At 39.8% G+C, this 21,520-nt stretch overlaps 1 protein-coding gene across 1 annotated transcript; it reads left to right on the top strand.

Annotated features, from left to right (window-relative positions):
* On the top strand, positions 1 to 21,017 carry RAC1 (Rac family small GTPase 1). The gene is made up of 6 exons (XM_048866025.2): positions 1 to 248; positions 12,436 to 12,507; positions 12,956 to 13,073; positions 17,291 to 17,353; positions 19,057 to 19,216; positions 19,391 to 21,017. The coding sequence occupies exons 1-6, from the start codon at positions 214 to 216 to the stop codon at positions 19,519 to 19,521; spliced, it is 579 nt and encodes a 192-aa protein (XP_048721982.1). The 5' UTR covers positions 1 to 213; the 3' UTR covers positions 19,522 to 21,017.
* Positions 21,018 to 21,520: the final 503 nt, after the last annotated feature.

Here is a 21,520-nt window from a genome sequence, read left to right on the forward strand (position 1 = left end):
CAAGGCGGATGTGAGCGGAGCGGGAGCTTCCTGTTTCCTTGCAGCGCTCTGCTCTCCCCGCCTTGGGTGGTGGCCGCTGCCTCGTCCCCGCTTCCAGGCACTGAGGGCGGAGGCGGCCAGACGCCGGCGCGGACCCGCGGGCCCTTAGCCTCACGGACCTTCCCGCCAAGGTAGCAGCAGGAGCCGCAGAGACTCGGCCCCGTAGCAGCCCCGATGCAGGCCATCAAGTGTGTGGTGGTGGGAGACGGGTAAGCCCAGAGCGCTGCTACTCCTTCCCCGGCTGGGACCTGACCACACCCTCCGCTCCCCGGGGGTCTTTCCGCGTGGGGTGGCCGGGGCGGGCCTCTCTCCTCTCCCCCGTGCCCAGGGGTCCCCACCCGTGGGGTGGCCGGGGCGGGGCCCTCTTTCCTCCCACCTGGTCCTTGGGGGTCCGTCTTCCCCGTGGGGTGGCTGGGGCGGGCCTCTCTCCTCTCCCCCGTTCCTAGGGGTCCCCACCCGTGGGGTGGCCGGGGCGGGGCCCTCTTTTCCTCCCCCACACTCCTGGGGCCCTGTTCCCCCTGAGGGGTGGCCGGGGCGGGCCTCGTTCCACCCGCTCCATGGGGGCCCACTACTCTTTCTCCCCCCCCCCCCCCGAACTTTCCACACCCAGCCCAATTCCTCAGGGCTCCCTGGTGGGAAGGGCATCGTGTACAGGGTATTGTGAAGTAGGTGTTGTTGCAAATAAATATGCAAGAAATTGATGGATCCCCACGCTAGTGCTGGATGACATTGATACAAAGCCCCCCCCCCCCCCAATTGTGTGAGTGTAGTACTCTGTATGAGTGTTGGCCGCGGCAGGTTATTTCAGGGTTGTGGGTGCATGTTGGGAGATCTGTATTGGTGTAGAAGGAGACCCACCAGGGGATGGTATGTGTGAAGGGGTAGTGGTCCTCCCATTCCTATTGACAAATGGGGGGTGGGAGATATGGGATAAGGGGACGGCTTTGGTATTGCTAGGAAATTAGGGTGTTCAAGGCTCCCATGTGGATGTTGGTGAATGGTGGGTGCTCTAGAACTCTGGGTTTATGTGGTGAACGGACAGGTATCCCAAAGGTGGATGATTGGGTGGTGACTTGATACACAGTATTCATGCTTACAAAAATAGTGGCCTTCCCTATATGTTAGTGTGCGAGGGTGTGCACTCCAGTTTGATGCTGTCAAAGAGGTGGCCACTTCCCCAAGTTATTGTAGGGCTATTCCCTTATTTCTGACTGCTTCTAAACCACAATTAGTTTAGCAGTGGACACAACTGTTTTCTCTACTCCCTAATTAGTTATTACATGTATGAACAGTTCTTTCCTACTTTAAAGTTATATAGTAAAGGTACTGTTAAAGTAACTGAATGTAAAACTTATACTTTTATCTCTAACATCTCTTTAAAAGGACTTAATTATAGTAGTGATAAACACTGCCAGTAGTAGTTCTGTGCTTTTACAGCCAAAGATTAAAATTTAGATCAGCTTTTCTCAAACTGGGGTCTGCAGACCCTTGGGGGTCCCCAAGGGTACTCCAGGAGGTCCACGGGCCCTGCTGATCAAATCCTCCCCTTCCCCTATCTCACAGAGGCTATTGAAGCCAAATGGGGAAATTTTAGGCGCTAAAAGTCCAGGGGTGCAACAGAGCTAAGGCAGGCTCCCTACCTGCCCTGGCCCCGTGCCGCTGCTGGAAGCAGCTGGCACATCCCTGTGACCCCGGGGTGGGGGGGATGGAGCATGGGTCTCTGTGTGCTCTCTGAGCACCAACTCCACAGCTCTCATTGGCTGGGAACTGCAGCCAATGGGAGCTGCAGGGGCGGTGCCTGTGGACAAGGGCAGTGTGTGGAGACCCTCTCACCCCTCTGAGTAGGAGCTGCTGTCAGAGAGATGTGCTGGTAGCTTTTGGGAGCTGCCCAAGATAAACGCCTCCCAGATGGAGCCCTCACCCCCTCCTGCACCCCAACCTCCTGCCCCAGCCCAGACCCCGTATTCAAACTCCTTCCCAGAGCCCTTTCCCCCACCCGCACTGTACCTCCTCCTGCACCCCAGACCTCTGCCCCAGCCTGGTGAAAGTGAGTGAGGGTGGGGGAGAGTGAGCAATGGAGGGAGGGGGGATGGAGTGAACAGGGGGTGAGAAGGGGTGAGGCCTTGGGGAAGGGATGGTGTGGGGGGCGGGGCCTAGGGCTGAATGGGGAGGCTTGGGGGGGTCCCTGAAATATTTTAAATCAAAGTGGGGAATCCTCAGGTTGATGAAGTTTGAGAACTGCTGATTTAGATTATAAACTGAAAGTAGATTGCGATCTCTGCAGGGCAAGAACTGTACTTTACTATGTTTGTAGCTAGTAAGGTAGGGTCCTGGTCCTAACTGAAGCCTGTAGGTGCTATTGTAATGCAAAAAATTATCAACATGTCATATATTCATTGTCTGTAAAGAACTGTGTTACACCTATGGTACGTTGCATGCCCTGCTATTATAATAGAAATAACTTTTGGTTATTATTTGTAACGGGATTGAGCCCGAGTTTATGCATAGCTGCTGTCTCCCTTTGTAAAGAACATGTTTGAAGGTGTGTATTGTGTGTTTTAGTGCTGAATGATGTTGAATAGGCTTCATAAAGAGAAGCTCTTCCCAGCATCTTGGAAGCATTTTTTTCTTACTAGATGTCAGAGCTCATGGAGCATCACAGGCCAGCTGGAAAACAAGACTTGTTTTATGCAGTTTGATTTTTTCATTGAAACAAAAATCCCAGTGTAGTCTAAGCATAATTGGACATCACAGCAACCCAGTGTAGATAGACTGAGGAGCGTAAGTACAGCTAGAAGAAGTCACCCTCAGCCCTGTGTCATTTAATGTGGTTTTCATCATGTTGGGAATGATCAGTTTTTGTTAACATTTAAAATAACTTTTAACAAATGTTGAATTTCAAAATTCATGTGAGATACCTGCCTTGCTCTTATTGCTTGTGCTACACAAGAATGATGTATTGACACGTTTAACAGACTCTTATAGTGCTTGTGGCACCTTAGAGACTAACCAATTTATTTGAGCATGAGCTTTATTTATTTGAGCATGAGCTGTTACTCTGAAACCTGTCTTATAGTGCTGTAATTCATTGGCACTGGTAGGAGTAACAACAGATCATTCTTTCACTTAGCTTAAATTAATATAATGAAAGATTTCAGAGTGGCACCCATGTTAGTCTGTATTCGCAAAAAGAAAATGAGTACTTGTGGCACCTTAGAGACTAACAAATTTATTTGAGCATAAGCTTTCGTGAGCTACAGCTCACTTCATTGGATGCTGAAGTGAGCTGTAGCTCACGAAAGCTTATGCTCAAATAAATTTGTTAGTCTCTAAGGTGCCACAAGTACTCATTTTCTTTATAATGAAAGAGTAAATTACAGTACAGACCCGTTTACGCACGAATCCACTTAATGCCCGGTAGCGCCATGCCTCCCAGTGCTACCTATTTAACACGCAAGACTCGTTAACACGCGGTACAGGAACTTTCTATGTAGCACTACAGATTTGCTCACTAACTCACTGTCCTAGAAATCAACAGGAAGCGCGGAGCAGAAATGTGTTGTACGTCTTTACCGATATTGGTAAAGACGTATCAAGCACGCTTAGTCTTGAGAGAGAGAGGTATAACTACTATATATTATATAGTAATATATGTACTACATTAGAAAACTTTAACCGTAGGCCTAATATCTTGGCAGAGGGCAAGCGTCAGCATTCCTACACTGTAGAAGAAAAGCTAGCTGCAATAAATCGAGTAAATAGCGGAGAAACCCAGGCCAAAATTTCAGAAGATATTGGGATTGCCGAATCTACTCTCTGAGAATGGCTAAAAAATGAATCTAAACTGAATGGCTTTGTACAAAATGTCGATTCTGCCACGGGGCTTAAGCGAGAACGTGTGCGCCATTCAGCAAAACCCACAATAGACAAAGCCATGTGCATGTGTTTTGCTCAGGAAAGGCTGAAATGAATGCCGCTAAGTGGGCCAATTCTTCAAGCCCAAGTGACAAAATTTGGAAATTTAACTTGGGATGGAATCATTCCAAGCCTGCAAGGGGTTTATAAGTCGTTTTAAAAAGCGTCATGGCATAGCGCAGGTATCGATTTCTGGAGAAAGCCGATGAATCGGCCGCAAATGCATTTCATTTGCGGCGAATGACAGACTTCATAAGAGAAGAAAAAAAGTGAGCCAGAAAGAGCAGAAAATAAGTGTGTTTTTCTAAGCGAATCAGATGCTTTTTTCAGCATGGACCTCTTAACCCGCGGTCCATTAACACACGGTCGTGACGCCTTGACTCTCGACATCCGCGCGTAAATGGGTCTGTACTGTAACTTTGATTTTTAAATCAACATCTTAATTCTTTGTCTAAAATATTTTATTAAAATGAATATTTTTTCCATTAAATATTCTGAACGAATGAAATCTACCTGGGTTCAAAAAAGAGTAAGATACATTCATGAAGGATTGGTCTATCAGTGGCTGTGAGCCAAGATGGTTCAGGGGTGCAACCCATGCTTGGAGCTACCCTTAACCTCTGACTGCAAGAAAACAGGAGTGTATCACTCCAGAATTGCTCTACTCTGTACATTCTCTCTGAAGCTGTGGTCCTTGCCACTGTTGGAGACAGGATACTGGACTAGATGGACTATTGGTCTGACCAAGGATGGCAGCTCTTATGTTCTTAGCAATTTTTTTCCTATTCACTTTTAAAATTTGATGAATAAAGAGCAAACAAGTATAACACATTTATATACAAACTCTTCACAATGTGTTGTTAATTTACAAGCTAATCGTACCAATACTTAAATTGTGATTGTGTAGAATATGAATGGTTAATAAATAAATCAGTTGTTCATATTACACATTTTACAAACGGGTTTCAGAGTAGCAGCCGTGTTAGTCTGTATTCGCAAAAAGAAAGGGAGTACTTGTGGCACCTTAGAGACTAACCAATTTGTTTGAACATAAGCTTTCATGAGCTACAGCTCACTTCATCGGGTGCATTCAGTGGAAAAAGTTTTCCTTTTATAAAAATCTCACTAGCTTAACATAGCAAATTGCATTTAAACAAATTTTGCCAGACCTAGTGTTGCTGCTAATAAATTTAAATGCTGTTTTCCATGTTTTGAAAAACACTTTAGAATGTTGAATAGAAGGAAACCATGTTGTATGTGGTGGCTCATTCAACAAAAAGTATACAACTTACTAAAAAGAAATAAAGTGGTCCTATATAAGTATAATCCCACTGCAACCATTTTCAGAATTATTTTTCTTCTCTTCATTTTCTTGAAAACTAAAATGGTGTAATTAGCTTAAATTTTATATATGCTATTGAGCGAAGGGCTGACATTCAATTTGTTTGCCTTTCTTAATGCAGGTGCTTCAGAAACTTCTCTGTCTGAATGGGGTCTTGATCTGTGTGTTCCCATTTTGATAACTCTTTAAATCCATGGTTGCATTTTTTCCATATTTCATTACCTAATTCTGTGTTTTGACATTTAACTAGCTGCTTTTTTTTTTAAAGTACCAGCTTATCAGGTGATCTAGAACAGGGGTGGCCAACCTGAGCCTGAGAAGGAGCCAGAATTTACCAATGTACATTGCCAAAGAGCCACAGTAATACATCAGCAGCATCCCTTCAGCTCCTCCCCCCACCCCGCCCTGGCTCCCAGTGCCTCCCACCCATGGGTAGCCTGCCAATCAGCGCCTCCCCGCACCTCCCGATCAGCTGTTTCGTGATGTGCAAGAGGTTCTGGGGGACAGCGGGGAGAAACAAGGGTACTGCCGGCTCAAGGGAGGGGGTGAGAAGGGGTGGAGTGCGGGCAGAGCCAGGGGTTGAGCAGTGAGCACCCCCTGGCACATTGGAAAGTGGGTGCCTGTAGCTCCAGCCCCAGAGTCGGTGCCCATACAAGGAGCCTCACGTTAATTTCTGAAGAGCTGCATGTGGCTATGGAGCCACAGGTTGGGCACCCCGATCTAGAAGAAATATCTAAAAATGATTTAAAAATATATATGGAAGCCTGAGATCCTGATTTGCTTACATAAACATATTAATTTGTGTATTCTTTGCCAAATTCTGCTAGAAAAAACAAACAAGGATATATAAATGTACATGTGTCATTGCTACTACTAAATTTCAACATTTATGAACTGTTTGTCTTTAGCATTATGCCTGAACTGATATTTATTGGTCACACAGTTGGTTAGAAAAGCACAGCAGTATCTACGTACATGATGTTTTTGCGCTCATATTTTTGGCCTTGTATCCATCTTTACAATGAAGATGGTTTCGGAGTGATAGATGGCAACTGTTGCTTTGTGAATTATTTTATTATGCAGAGAAATAAGATTGTATAATGTGCAACACTTTTCTGCTACTTACTTCGATATTCTTTATAAGGAATTCTTATTGAAGATGAGAATTTGGTACAAAAGCATTGATACCAGTTATTTTTAGCAGAGTATTTTGCTTTCATTCAGGCTTGTTTAGATACTTCCCTAACTGAAGCATCTAAACAACTGCTTATTGTTATGGAATCCTGAGCGGTTTCATCTAATGAGAGGGGACAGTTCTGCAGTGGAAACAAACTGATTACTAGGCACCACAGAAACAGCCAGACCTCTCATTGTACTGTAAAGGTTTTTGTCATCCTTAATATATACTTACAACTGAAGCAGTGGCTTCCCTTTAGTGAATACAGTTGAAATTGCTTTCCTTAACACAAAGATTTTCATTGACTCGAAGTCGATATTTAGTATAAATCAAAGCTGTGACATATTTGATTCAATAGTTAATGGTTAGCTTTTCTATTGTAAACTGTCTTCTGAGATTTAGCTGTAAAAAAATTCTCCCGGGTGGAAAGTTGACTTTGAGTTTCATCTTGCAAATTACTAACCCTTGAATTTAGTAAAATATCAGGTAGATTAGACCACAAACTTATAGTTCTTGTTATATACTTAAAAATAATGTTTTTCCTACTGAAGTGTTTAGGGCGCTATACGTAAGAATAAACAATACAGTATTCCTCTCAGACACAAGATTTTAAAAAACAAGTAGTACAAACTTAACTGCAAAAAGGTTCAGTTTTTTGCTTGGATTTATATCAGTATGGCAGCATTGTTCTAGTGCATAAAAGCCAATTGTAGCTTCATTGTCCAAGCTCAATGAAGTGCAGAAAGTAAACAAAATAAATAGTGAGAAGTAAACCTTTCAGTTGATCTAAGGTATCAATAGAACAAAGGAAATTTAAAAAAATATTAACTTGGCAATATCCCTTTAAAACAAAGACAATTGGCTTGTTCTAGTTCAGTGCAAATATTCCAAATTGTTTCCAGTAGTGAAGCATTCCTGTAGTATGGTGGTTCTTTAATTTTCATTTTGCTGAACACTTCAACCTTTCCCATAGCAGTCTGTCTGTCAACTTTGGGGCTGCTAGAGAGGCTATTGGGGGTTGGAATTTGGGGAGCTGCTGTTACAACACGCTTCTGAATTTAAAAATTAAAACTGGGTAGAATTCTGGTTCATCTAGAATAGTGCCTTTTGGGAACGAAATTTAGGATTTAGTTCTCAGAACTGGTAGAATAAGATATTTGATTATTTCAAATAAAAGCTCCCATCACAGAGCCTCTCGGCTCTGAGTAGTGTTAAACTCACAAAACAAGTACACAGCTTTTGACCAGTGTCAATGCTAGAAGAGTTTCATCTACTATTTAAATTATATGAATTCTGAGAGGAGAGAAGAGATGGGCCTTACACTGTGTACTGAAGGTCCATACTCTGGTTCAGGTGGACTAGTGGGAGAAATACATTCCACAGGGAAAAAGCCTTTCCAGGAGGATTCTACCAATTCTTGGACATCTAAGTTAAGGAAACTGTTAACCCAAGTGCCCCAATTGGCCTCCATTGCCATTGTTGCAAACAAGCGCCGTGTTCTCAACTGTAAAATTTTGGAAAATCTCCAGTTGTCATACTACTGCCTACGCAGATCCAGTGGTGTTAAAATTGGAGGGAATATTAATGTAGACTGTCTGCCAGCATTTTCACCACAGTGCCATCTAACCCTGCTCAAACCAAATCTAGTGTTGTGCAAGACTTCCCAAAAATTGCTAGTGTAGATATTCTTGGGTTTCCAGGATCCAAACCATGTAAAGTTTTATAGATCAGTCAACACCTTGAATTGCACCTGGAAGCAAATAGGGGTTCAGTGCAGTCTTGGGAAACTTGGGGTAATATGCTCTGTGGAACACAGTGAAACCAGAATTATGCAGTCTCCTGTCTGCCTGTATTCTCTCAAATTAATTTTAAAACTTTCCATGATTTACAGACTATATTTCCTATTACAGCCTGATGCTACTAACTACCGTTGATAGGATTGGAAAGCCATGGTTAAATAGTTGCTAGAAATTTTGTTGACCATTTTCAGATTAGTCATTTCCCCCCGATTAGTCATTCTATTAATGCATCTTAATCTAAAGTTTCTGTGTGTAAGGGATTTCCACTCACTATATGATTACAGCTCTTCCCTAGAAGAGTTGCCTTCATTCAGACTCTAAGCACTTTTCAAATGAAGTGTATTAACATAATATTGAAACAGGAGATGAGGAATAAATGTAATGTAGGTTACCATAGCAAAGGTAGGCATTAAAGTTTTATTTCTGAGTTGGGAACCATACACATCTGATTCATAGGGCAGAGAGCCAAGAGGCTAGAGATGCAGGAAACCTAGAATGGAACAAGTCTGAAACACAGGGCTTTTGAACTTGTTTTTTCTTGTTGATTTAATGACTTAGCCTGATTGTTGTGTGGCTTTGTAGCACCAGGCAGTTCTTTTAATTCTTTTAAGCCTGGAATGAAACCTTTCACCACCACCTTCCTGGGATGCTCTGAATAACCCACAGCAGACTCACTATTCCCACTGCACAGTGAGCTGGAAAGGAAGATGTGAGGGCCGAAAATTGCTCTTCATTCACTGTTGCAAATAATGAGTGGAATATTCTTACTTTTCAATACCTATCAAACCAGTGGTCTTAAATTTTATATTCAAATTGTTTATACTTATTGATGTCTTATGGGACCTATTGAGAATGGGGCATCAGGTGAAACATGCTCTGGAATCTTAACAGTATTGCCTCCAGGTCCTAAAGAAGCCTCCCATAGAATGTGGGACTTTGGTGCTCCAGAACTTCTAAGGTTTAAAGCTTTGATGACTTATTTATAATCTGGACCTATTCTATTCCTATTCTGTGGCACTCTGAAAGGCCTAGGTCCATACATACTCTTTACAATTTCCCTTTTGGAAGTGTTAATATCCTGGACTCAGACTCTTACAGGTATGAAGTCTAAGAATACTCAATTGGTTTAATGATATTAAAACAATACAACAGGCTCCTGTTTTCAGAGAATGCTGGTTTACTTCAAGACTCCTGGAAACTCCCAATTTGTGTAGAAAGATTTATAATATTTAGAGTGATGTTCACCTTAAAATCACTTTGCAAACATTATTCCTCACAACAACCCTGTGAGGTAAGTAATTATCCCTATTTCACAGGTTGGGAAAACTGCAAAAGGGTCTGTGATTTGCTCAAGGGCACTGTTTTACAGCTGGGATTAGAATTTGGGAGACTCTGGCTCCTAGTCCTGAGCTAAACTGACTAGACTTTACTCCTCTTTCCTTTTATTTAAATACACCTCGTCATTTCTCTGTTATATGCTGGGAATGCTAAACTTTTAGGACTGCCATGAAGGTGCAACTTTACTGCCTCTGTTTTCATAATGATAAACTGCAGCTGTTTCTGCTTCATTTCAATATGCCACTGGAGTGAATCCTTGAAGTAAGCATTTACTGGCTGCCCAGGGATCATCCATCCCTGGTCCAATCTCATTAACTTCCAGATCCTGAAGCAAATCCCAGTTTCCCATGTGTTCCTGATTGAGAATTTGCTAGGCCACTTTTTTGCATACATCTTAAAGCCACCAGAAAGACATCTACTACAGTAAAATATGCAAAACTGAGGCTTACTAAGTACAGAATTTAATGCCATAAATTAGAGGTGTATCTGAGCACAAAATACAGTGCAAATTTCAGGAGGAAATTGCAGCTAATATAACAGAAGAGAGTTGAAATTTAGACTTTCCTTACTGCTTCAAAATTAGTGTGAACAATTTATATAATCAAATTATAAGAGTTTATATCTTGAGTGATGAGAAAAAACTTCATTAGGTGGGACAAAAAGCTACAGCATATTGAGCATTATGCTGTGTGCCAGCCCGCCACTGAGGGCTCGTCTACACTGGCAATGGTAAAGCACTGCTGTGGCAGCACTTTAACATGGTTTGTGTGGTTACGAGGGGCGCAGCTGCCAGTGCTGAAACTTGCTGTGCTTGGGGGGGAGTCTTTTCACACCCCTGAACAAGAAAGTTGCTGTGCTGTAAATTGCCAGTGTAGACAAGCCCTGAGTCAGAAACAGTTAAGAATTACATATGGACATGTGGGATAGATTCCCAGATAGGCACTAGCATGGGCAGATCACAACGGCCTTGCTTAAGAGTCTAGTTTTATCGGTCATTAAGAACAATTGAATAGCTTGTCAAGCAAACAAAGTATTGTTGAATTGATTAAGAAAGTGTATTGGAGGAACCTGTTGCAGGCAGAGTTGCAATGTACACAGTAACTTGTAGCTCTGACAGAGCACAGGGTCCACCTAACCTGCTTTCATTGTTGAATCACTAGAGATGATTAGTAGGTATTGGCTGTTGCAAAGATTATAAAAATATTCAAACAAGGTCTTTTTACCTTTGGAAAGGAAAGAGGAAATCCACATTAAAGTAACTAGATGCTTTCACAAACCAGACAAAATATGTAGTCATTGTGGTGATAGTAAATACGATAAAACTGCCACAGGTGTTAACTCATAATGTTTTAAAGCCAGAAAGCCTATGTATATTAAAGCCCTTGACAAAAATCCTTTTGTAAGCCTTGCAGTAATATTTTTCCTCATGCAAAAGCTAAAGGACATTTGATTAGTTGCTAGGATTTCTTTGTGTAACAACTAAGTACTAAGGTAAGACTTCACAGCAGATAACCTGACTTCAATGAGTTTCTTAACCATGTGAGAGAGAGAGAGTATAAGAATTGCATGAGTCATAGCGTAATGGAAGGTTATACTTGTAAGTACAGCAAGGATTAAAATGCTGCTGATGCATCTATTTTGGACAATCAGTATTTGGTGATAAAACATCTGCCTGAAAATACTTTACCTTTTGAATAGAAGTTCATCTGTTCAAGTGAGGAGTAAGCATCAGGAAGAACATAATCCCTTGATGACATTATCTTCTTTGCAGCAGCTAATAATTGCAGAAGTGATCCTCTGGAAAACGTTATAATATCAAAGGAGGATACTCTTCAAATGAGGAACAAGTATCAGGACCAGATGAACTCTTAAGCATTAGAAACCTAATTTTTATGAAATTTTAGTCTGTTTCTCTCTCTCAGAAAAAAAGTTATGTAGTCAAACCTTAATTATCCCAACCCTTGTTAATTGAACCTGTTACCAAAGGTAACAAAGCTACCTGCCTTAATATTTGAGTTTAGGTAACGCTGGGGAGAAGGGAGCTGGCTATCAGGTCTTCAAAGAAATCCAGAACATAGGCTTTCTCCCCAATTATCTGGAGGAGTTTGGGTTTTTTTGTGGGAGAATCTTTGCATAAGTTGGATTTAATGTTAGGATAGAATTAGCTCTACATGAGTTTTCCATGATATGTCTGTGGGTTTCTAAGGAAGTGATAATGCATACAGGATCTCATTCTGCCATTTTAGCAGATGTTGGTGAGGACTGCTACTCCTGTTTCCTCAACCCCTATAATGTGGCATTTTGAGAAGAAATTGGCAATAGTTTCTTAAAAGTTAACTGGTGTAAGGAAAATAAAGTTGAGTCTTGTAAAAGGAATAACAACTTTAAGTTGAATTAAGGGTGGGGGGAGAGATTCCTTTCAGTTTTATAAATTTCAAGAACTTGTGCTAATGATAGGTATATCAGTACTGTTCAGGGAGTAAAATTGGTCATTTGACAGCAGAAATTGGTTTTCTGGTTAAGACATATGACTTTTTTTGTAGCTAAAATCCAAACAAAGTCTGGTAACTTTTTATTGACCCTTCATATTTTAGGAGATCTTACATTATTTGGCTCTGTCTGCCACTGAAGCTTAAGTTTATCTTCTGACTGATGTGTTTACTATTGGAAAACCACAGTCACAGAACTTTGAGCACTGACAATTCAAGTTTCAGCTTAATCTCACTTCAAATGGCAAAATGAAATGGTTTCTGTTGAAGGGCTGTTTATTCTCCCTTGCATATAAGAGAGAGCACTTAACCATGAATATACGTTCTCTTTTACAGTGCTGTAGGTAAAACATGTCTACTCATCAGTTACACAACCAATGCATTTCCTGGAGAATACATACCCACTGTGTAAGTATATCAATAAAACCTTATGAACTAATTTATGTCAAAGTCTGTATACTAGCCACTGTTAGTGGTGGTGGTTTTTAATTGTGTACATCAGTTGAAAACATCACCATTTAGTTTTCTCTTAATAAAAGCTTAACTCAGCATCTAGATTTATTTAAGAGTATTTTTGGCTTCTTGGGTTTACTTTTATATTTGGTGTCTGTGATATGTGGTGGTATCCATGTAGTATTTATTTATCGTACATTTTTATCAGCTCACTTCCACTATGCCCACTAATCAATTTATACTGGGACAGATGGATTAGAGTTTGACTTTTTCCATCTGTAATCTTTGTGACTAGGATTTTACAGAAGATCTTAGCCTTTGTAGATTACTGTAAAAGATAAATTTATTGGCTTGCTATTATTCACAGAAAAGACTTGAACTAATCTTTTTTTTAATTCTGTAGCTTTGACAACTACTCTGCTAATGTAATGGTTGATGGAAAACCAGTCAACCTAGGTTTGTGGGATACAGCTGGACAAGAAGACTATGACCGATTACGTCCATTATCCTATCCACAAACAGTAAGACTTATACTATGAGATATTTGAAAGCATATATATAGCCTAAATAGCCCTATAAATGTCTGATTGCTTCTTTCTTGAATCATGCTAAGATTTTTAACACTTCATCATATTAAGATATCAAATTTAATGGTAAAATTGAACTCTGGCAAGTTCCATCTGAATGCTGCAGCCATAATACTTGGGTCTTGTATCTGTCTGCAATTGAAGAGATGTCGAAACCTTCACACGCACTTATTTTTCATACACTGAGGCATGCTGGCTTTATGTGCAATTGGAGACCCACAATTGACTAGAATATTTAATTGAAAAATAAATTTTGATGAATTGAGTAGTCTTAATAGAAAGTCTGTTGATTAAGGTTAGAGTCCCTGCCAAAAGCAAGATCTGGTTTTTGGGCATGCTGTTTGGCTCCAGTCTGACACTCATTGCTAAGCACTTGATGTCATTCAGCTTCATTTGATTTGGTATTAAATGTGAAAGAGCCACACTCTCTCTTCTTGGGGTTGACATGGGGTATGTTAGAGCTCTTAAATTATTTCAGGCCAAGAGTATTTATGATACACTTGTAATTTCGATGATAACATCAGAAGAAATGTATTTGTGTTTTGTTGCTTGTAACTAGTTAAATCCTGAACCTGCATAGACCGTGCCTTGTTCCTTCTGTATATGGAAGATGACATAGTCTGCTCTAGTCTCTCAAGTGCAGCTGCCACCACAGCTCAGCTAATCTCTTTAGATACTAGTTTCCTAAAGCTATTTTCTGTCAAACTCGGTGGTCTTCTTTTGAGCTAGACTTTATCTGATAGAACTGTCCTTCAGCTAGAAGAAAGTGGTAAACTTAGAGTTATTGCAGCTTTCTCAGAGTAATTACTAGCCATTATAAATGGTCTGAAACTATATTTCATGTTCTCAAATATTAAAATGCAAAACTACTTCATTTCTTATATAATTTCATTTCTCTGTGGAATAAGATGGATTTCACTCAGTGAACTCTAACTTAAATTTTTGTAGTTCATTCGTCTTAATTCAGTTTTCATTCATACGCTATGGTCACTAGTCCTCACAATAAGGCTTTCTTCTCAACCATGAGACCAGAGACTGATACAAACCTGTCAACTACAGGTGGTCCCTACAAAACTTCCAGAGATCTCTGCTTCTGCGAGGAAGAAAATCCAGCAGTTATCTCTGCACTCTCTCGTATGCAGGAGCAGTAGTGGGATATTTAAAACAAAGGAAACTCCCAGGCTTGTTTAGGAGACTCTCAGCACCTTAACAACATCTCTTTTCTTCTAACATGGTGGTTCTCAACCAGGGGTACATGTACCACTAGTGGTACACGGAGATTTTCCAGGATGTACATCAACTCATCTAGATATTTGCCTAGTTTTACAACAGGCTACATAAAAAGCACTAGCGAGGTCAGTACAAACTAAAATTTCATACAGACAATGATTAATTTATACTGCTCACTGAAATGTAAGTAGAATATTTATATTCCAATTGATTTATTTTATAATTGTATGGTAAAAATGAGAAAGTAAGCAATTTTTCAGTAATAGCGTGCTGTAACACTTTTGTCTGATTTTGTAAACAAGTAGTTTTTAAGTGAGGTGAAACTTGGGGTACACAAGACAAATCAGACTCCTGAAAGGGATACTGTAGTCTGGAAAGGTTGAGAACCACTATTCTAAAAGGCATCACAGGGTGAAGAATGGCTCATTGGGAACCCACCAAATTGTGGGAAAAGGTAGAACTTTAAAGTGTATTGAACTGTCATGTGCTAAACCTATGTACAGGGGGACAAAATGTTTGTTCAACCTGCTGGGCACTCAATCAACAGATCAGTTATAGTAAATAAAGAAATGTGAGTTGATAAAGACCTGGTGTTAGAAGTTGATATTTGTTCTGCACCCAAGTTGATGTAGTAATAACTTCCTTCTCACATGGCTTTGCAATGTTTTGACACTAATTCACACTTTAAACTTCACTTCTTTAATGTATTCTGTTCTCACTGTATGGAAAATCTTTGCGGATTGGTAAACGTGACACATGAATGAGAGGAAAACTTCTTATCTAATTTTTTACTGTGTGACTCTTGTCCACTCAAGTGTGGTTTAACTTTTTTTTTTAAAAGAGATGAGCATGCTTAGGAGTGTTTGCTGTTCCTAGTCATCTTTATCAATATAGGTAGCTAAATCTACAGCTTTAGAAGAAATAGTTCTAGTGGGTTTTTCTAGATGTCTGGTGACTTCCAAGGAAGATAGCCTTTTGAGAGGGAAAGCTGTGTTGTGAGGATTGGTGAGAATAGTAATGCTGAGAAGAAATGGTCAGGTAATAGCAAACTTTTTACATTAAAGTTACTCCTAAACTTAATTTGTCTCATACTGTTGTTAGGTTGGAGGAACCAATGATAACAATTTAACTTCCAGTCTGAAAGATCAACCTATTGCCGTATGTAAAACTTTCAATAAACTTAAGTTCCAAGTTCTGTTGCCTTGTTTTTCTCACAATAATACAGTGATAAATTGGCCCCTATTTTATTAAACAATAGTTGTTCCCTTGTACTTAAAGTTTAACTCTTGGGACAGTATTATTACTTTATAGGTCTGAGTACTCACTACTATCATACCTCTTTAAATCAATGCTTTTCTAAAGAGTAAAGTTTTTCTTAAAGTTAAAATGTGTTTTCCTCCTGTGTTTTGGATTAGATTTTTAATACAGAAGGGTAACCTGAAAGTTGCAAATAACCCATAGAACTTCCTGTACACGCAAACATTTTGATTACCCGGAATTAGTAAAGGGGTGAAGTGAACCTGCACAACATGCAGAACTAGAGATTTGCCATAAACTTGCAGAACTGGAAAAATTAAGTAGTGGCCATAGTATCATATTATGTGATATTGCCCATCTTTCTTCTTCTGGTGTCATGGCTGGGGAAACTTGCTGGGGTGATGCATGAAGGACTGGGTTGCAAGTGCTTAGCAGTGCAGATGTCAGAAGCAAACCTAACAGAAAGCCTTGAAATGCCGTACAATCAACTAACATTCTGAAATGCCTTTGATTCCTTAATAAACTTGTGTTTTTATTTGTATTTACTCCAATATGAAAAGTGGGTCAAGGAAAGCTGGAGCTTTGAGTAATACTTTGTTCAGGTGTCAGATTTATGTAGGAAGATTGCAGTAATCTTCAGATGACCAGATTTAGAAATGAATCTTCTAGTTAACCAAATTTAAACACTTTCTCAAAATAGGTTAGAAGCAATCAGGATATGAAGCCTTTGACATTTGTATTTTGTTGCATTTGCACATTAATCTTATTATTTCCCATCTCTTCTATCTTTCCCTCAATGATTTTTTTTTTCCACTCAGTCTCTTCCTTGCAATAAAATTCATCCCTCCCTCAACTGAAAGGCAAGGGGATGACTTTTTAAAAGGTCTTTCTTCTCTGGTCCAATCACTAAGGAATGGAGTAGGCTAGTAAGATTGGTTTGCACTCTGAATTTTTTTACATGCCTGATCCTAGCTGGGAGGGAGGAGGGAAACCCTACAGTGTTTCATATTAACATTCTATATAATAGATTCAGAACTCACACAGGATTCATTTAATCTGTGCACAACAGTAATAATCTGCAAATTGTGTACTGGATGCAAGAAAATGTCTGCTTAAATGGTTTAAGGATATTTTACATAAAGTAGTCATTTAAAGCTGGCCAGCTGACGTGATTTCTCAGAGCCATACTCCACGTTGCACCCATTCCCTCAGACCAGAAAATCTCCCCTGAACTGGTATGATTTTGCTTTCAGAAGTAATGGAGCAGTAACACTTAAGCACACACCTAGCACATTAGTGCAGGATGTTATTTAAATCTTAAATCACTTGGCCTTTCATTGTGTCTAAGCTGAAAGGGAGACAGGAGACTGCAATTCTAGTGACTCTTCTCTTACTGTTATCCACAAAATTCTATTTCTCCTTTCATCAAAATGTGATGGGCTCCTCCAGGGTTCTACTATTTTTTCAGTATCTGAATAGCTTAGCAAGAGTTGAGGTGCTGGGAGTAAAATTTTGAAATGCTAACATACTGCTAGCACAACTATTCTAGCAGTTACTGACTAGATGCCTGCAGTAGCTGAATAGAAACCTATTTTATATTAAAGAAGATACCGTTTGTTCTCCAGTGGTTACTGTACTGGGCTAACTCAACATTTGTTTTGTAGGATGTCTTCTTAATTTGCTTTTCCCTTGTGAGTCCCGCATCCTTTGAAAATGTTCGTGCTAAGGTAAGTGTAGGCTAGTGTCCCCTTCTTTCCTTGGAGAGACTAATCACTGTACTGTTTCTTAGGGCACAGCCTGTATCCTTTGCTTTACAGTAGGAATTAAAGGAAAAACTGGGTTCACATGTTCTATGAAATTCTTGTGTGAAGACATCAGTAATGTTGGAGTTTAGCAGGTGTCATTTAAATTACATGACTGACAATGTTTGCAGTGTTGTAGCCATGTAGGTCCCAGTATATTAGAGACACAAGGTGGGCGAGGTAATATCTTTTATTGGACCAGCTTCTGTTGGTGAAGGAGACAAGCTTTTGAGCTGCACAGAGCTCCTTCCTCTTCAGGTCTCTGCAAGTTTATGACCTGAAGAAGAGCTCTATGCAGCTCAAAAGCTTGTCTCCTTCACCAACAGAAGTTGGTCCAATAAAAGATATTACCTTGCCCACCTTGTCTCTCTGATTAAACAATGCTACTTTACCTGTAAAGGAGAAATCCAGAATTTTGCTGCTTTCGGCCATGTCAGTTGCTTAATCTTAAAAGTTCCTTTTAGCAGTGCAGTGCACCTGCTACAGTTGAAACTAGAATCTTTTTCTTTGATGTGAGATGGTAAGGAAAAAAGTAATTGACAAAACAGATACAGTTAGGAAAATGATAAAATGTAAGTCGGTTAAATGGAATACACGAATCTTATAAACCTGTTTTAAGATATCAGGTGGTATAGGGAGCTTTTAAAGGCACATCTGATAGCAAAGAATTTGGAAAAGTGCGTAGGCAAAATTTGGTGGCCATTGAAGACTTGATCTAGGCTCTGCACTTTGCCTGCTGACTAACCAGAAAATCAGTTGGCATTTCAGAACCTTATTTTAGTCCTGTCACATTTCCATTGGCAAGGAGAAATGATCCATTCTGCATGATGGAGAGCTGTCGCAGATGGTCTATTATCATGAATGTATTCTCTTCTCCTTGTTTTGCAAAGCCACAACAGGATTTTTCAGCCTGCAGAAGTCAACTGTCCTGGATAAGAAAGGAGTTAAGTCTCTCTCTGATGTTAAATGCTGGATGCCATGCTTGTTGGCTCAGGTTCACAAAGCCAAAATGTAGCTGCCTTGGGGTGATCCCCTTTATCTTTGTTATGCTTAATATTCAATGAATCTTGAACAAGGGGATATATTTCAATTTGGGCACGTATTGATTTTACAATTTACAGTTTATTGAAAGACATGGGAGGGTATTTCTTCCACCCACCCACCCACCTATTCTGGGGTATCTCTGCTTGTAATTATACTTCTGAGCCCAGCTGAACTTTAACTGAAATTTTTCTGCTAACTGTTAAATTGCCCGAAAAGTTTCCATACTCCTGTCAAACCAGTGAACAAAGGGCATTTCCACTGAGTATTGACTACTGTCTGGACCAGCTGGCTGCATGAGGCCCAATTAGCACACAGCTGTGGCCCAGCTCAGCTGTGTGCTAAAGGCCATGGGTGAGCCCGGGGTCCCAGGTAATAAGTTGAGAACCATTGGTCTGGACAGAGTGACTGTCACTTGTCTTGTGGTTAGAGAAGGCATATTTTGGGGGAATCTCATCTTTAATTTCTTTGCCCCACATTTCTACCTACCTTACTGGAATGTTGTGAGTCTAATGATTTGTAAAGTGCTCTGTGGGTCTTATATGACAGTTGCTAGACAAGTACAAACTTGCATCCTTTTTTTGCAGTGGTATCCTGAGGTGCGACACCATTGCCCTAACACTCCCATCATTCTAGTGGGTACCAAACTTGATCTTAGAGATGATAAAGACACTATTGAAAAGCTGAAGGAAAAGAAATTGACTCCAATCACCTATCCACAAGGCCTTGCCATGGCAAAAGAGATTGGTATGATTTTTACTGAATTACATTGACTCTACCTGAAATTCATTGTATAGGAGGAGACTTTAATTTTAAGAGGAGATACTTTTAACTGACCGACTGCCAAAAACAGAAACAAGCGTGTCTTTGGCACAATGTAGAGAATTGTTTTGTAACTTCAAACCTTCTGGCTTTCTGCAGGTGCAGTGAAATACCTAGAATGCTCAGCACTTACACAGCGAGGCCTCAAGACAGTATTCGATGAAGCTATTCGAGCAGTTCTCTGCCCCCCTCCTGTAAAGAAGAGGAAGAGAAAATGTCGTCTGCTGTAAATGTTACCCTGCCCCACCCCCACTCCGAACCTAGTGTGCTTTGCTCAGAACAAGGGAGCATTCACATTCAATGCCAAGTTTTTCTGTTATAAATTAGTTCTCTTCCATAAAATTTTTGAACCAATCAACAATTTCATGGTTTCATTTGTTTAAAGTATGAGAACTGCTTTTCAAATTCTACTACAAGTGAAATCCTAAAAAATGACAAACCTATGTAAAGCCTTATTTTTAAAGTCCTATTCTTGCTCAGATTAATCAAGTGTTGCCAAACTATCTGCTGAATTAAGTTGTGTTGTTGTGCTATGAGCACTAAGCCCTAAACTATTTTTAAGACTCTTGTCTTTAAGAAAACTCTAATGTCTGTAGGAAATGCAAAACACTCTAGTTTTTCACAACTATGTAACAGTACAGTATCCTTAGGAAAATGTTGCAGTCTAATGTAAACATTTTCTCAACCTGTGGTTGTTGCATAGCATTGTATATCCAACCTAAATGATTAAGGTAATTGACTATATGACTGACAACCTTAGTCACAGTAAAAAATGCTTTATCCCTGGTAAGGGCTCAGTTACAATGTAGTTCTTGCTGCTGTGATTAAAAATAAATATTCTTACTGAAGTATATGTACTCCTCTTGACAGCATTGTATTGTGATGGGTAGGTGAAACACACCTGGTTTGATCAAGTGATATTGCCAGACAGTATTTTGACACTGTACAGACCAATTTACACTACATTGTCAACTGAGTGGTTAAGCTGAATAGATTTTTGTCACAGGTAAAATCAACTTGTCACAAATATGCAGTAGGTGAAAAAGTGGTTGGTGTTTATAGGTAAGTTTTTTTTGAATTAATTTTCAAGTAGGGCACAACTTTCAAACAACTTTGAACTGGTCCATTCCCACAGATGTTATATTTAGTAAATGCTTTTCTTGTAGAATTTCTTCTTCTTGAGCAATATAACTTGTATTTTAAAACCTTTCTGATATATTAGCATTTTGTGCTTTTTGTAGATTAGAAAGTTTACGCATATCCTTATTTTCCTGTTACTTCTGATCCAGTAAGTTACGTGCTTTCTGAGGAGCTTTCTTTAGTCTTCTAGTCATTAGGTGTAAAAATCATGTGAAACAGCTTTACAAGTTTTAGTAATTTTTATACTTTTGACCTCCTTAAGCTCTGAACCTTCTCAAACATTACTTTGCCAGGTACCCCAACACTAACATGACTAATGCTGACAATTGTCCTTTAGCTCACCTACATGTGCATCACAATGATTTATCTGGTAATAACTTGGGTCTGTGAAGTTCTGTAACTTAGTGCTAACAATGTTCTGTACATCCTAAACTGGCAAGAATACAATGTTGAACTATACCCTTTCAACCACTAGAGCAAAATTTAAAAATCAAGTTGCAAAATTGTGAAGTTTTTCCATTGATCTTTTGCTAATGCAGTTAGCAGTATGTTTTGCATGTATGACTTAATAAATTCTTGAATCATGTCATTGGTAATGCTTGAATTTTTGTCTAAATGTTCTTAAATCTTTATTGCAAAGTGTGTGTGCTTGCTATTTATAGCAGAGGGGTAGTGGTTTGGAACTGGCTGTCTCAGTAATATGTAAGTACATGCTCTTCAAAACAAATGAATTACAGGTTGCTAGATGTCATGGGGTTAGGGATTTTTAAAAAAAACACTACTTCTCTGGTCACTAGCCCAAGAACGGTGCTGAGAGAAGTTTGCTGGCCTTGACAGTTTTCCTTGCATGTTGTAGGATGCCATAATTTGGTCCTTCAAATAAAATTGTATTCTTCTTACCTTGCTTTGATCCCTGTTTCAGATGTGATTAAAAAAAACTAACTAGCTACTACTGTCTCTAGCTCCCAGTGGTGGCAATTTAATGCTTCAGTGATTTGAAAACTGGGACTTGTATAGGACAACCATCTTTTCCCCTGAACCATGCTTTCAGACTCCTTTGTGGAGATGCCTGAATTTCAGTTTAATTAT

The sequence above is a fragment of the Caretta caretta genome, chromosome 10 (genome assembly GCF_965140235.1).
Source record: "Caretta caretta isolate rCarCar2 chromosome 10, rCarCar1.hap1, whole genome shotgun sequence".
NCBI classification, from domain to species: Eukaryota; Metazoa; Chordata; order Testudines; family Cheloniidae; genus Caretta; species Caretta caretta.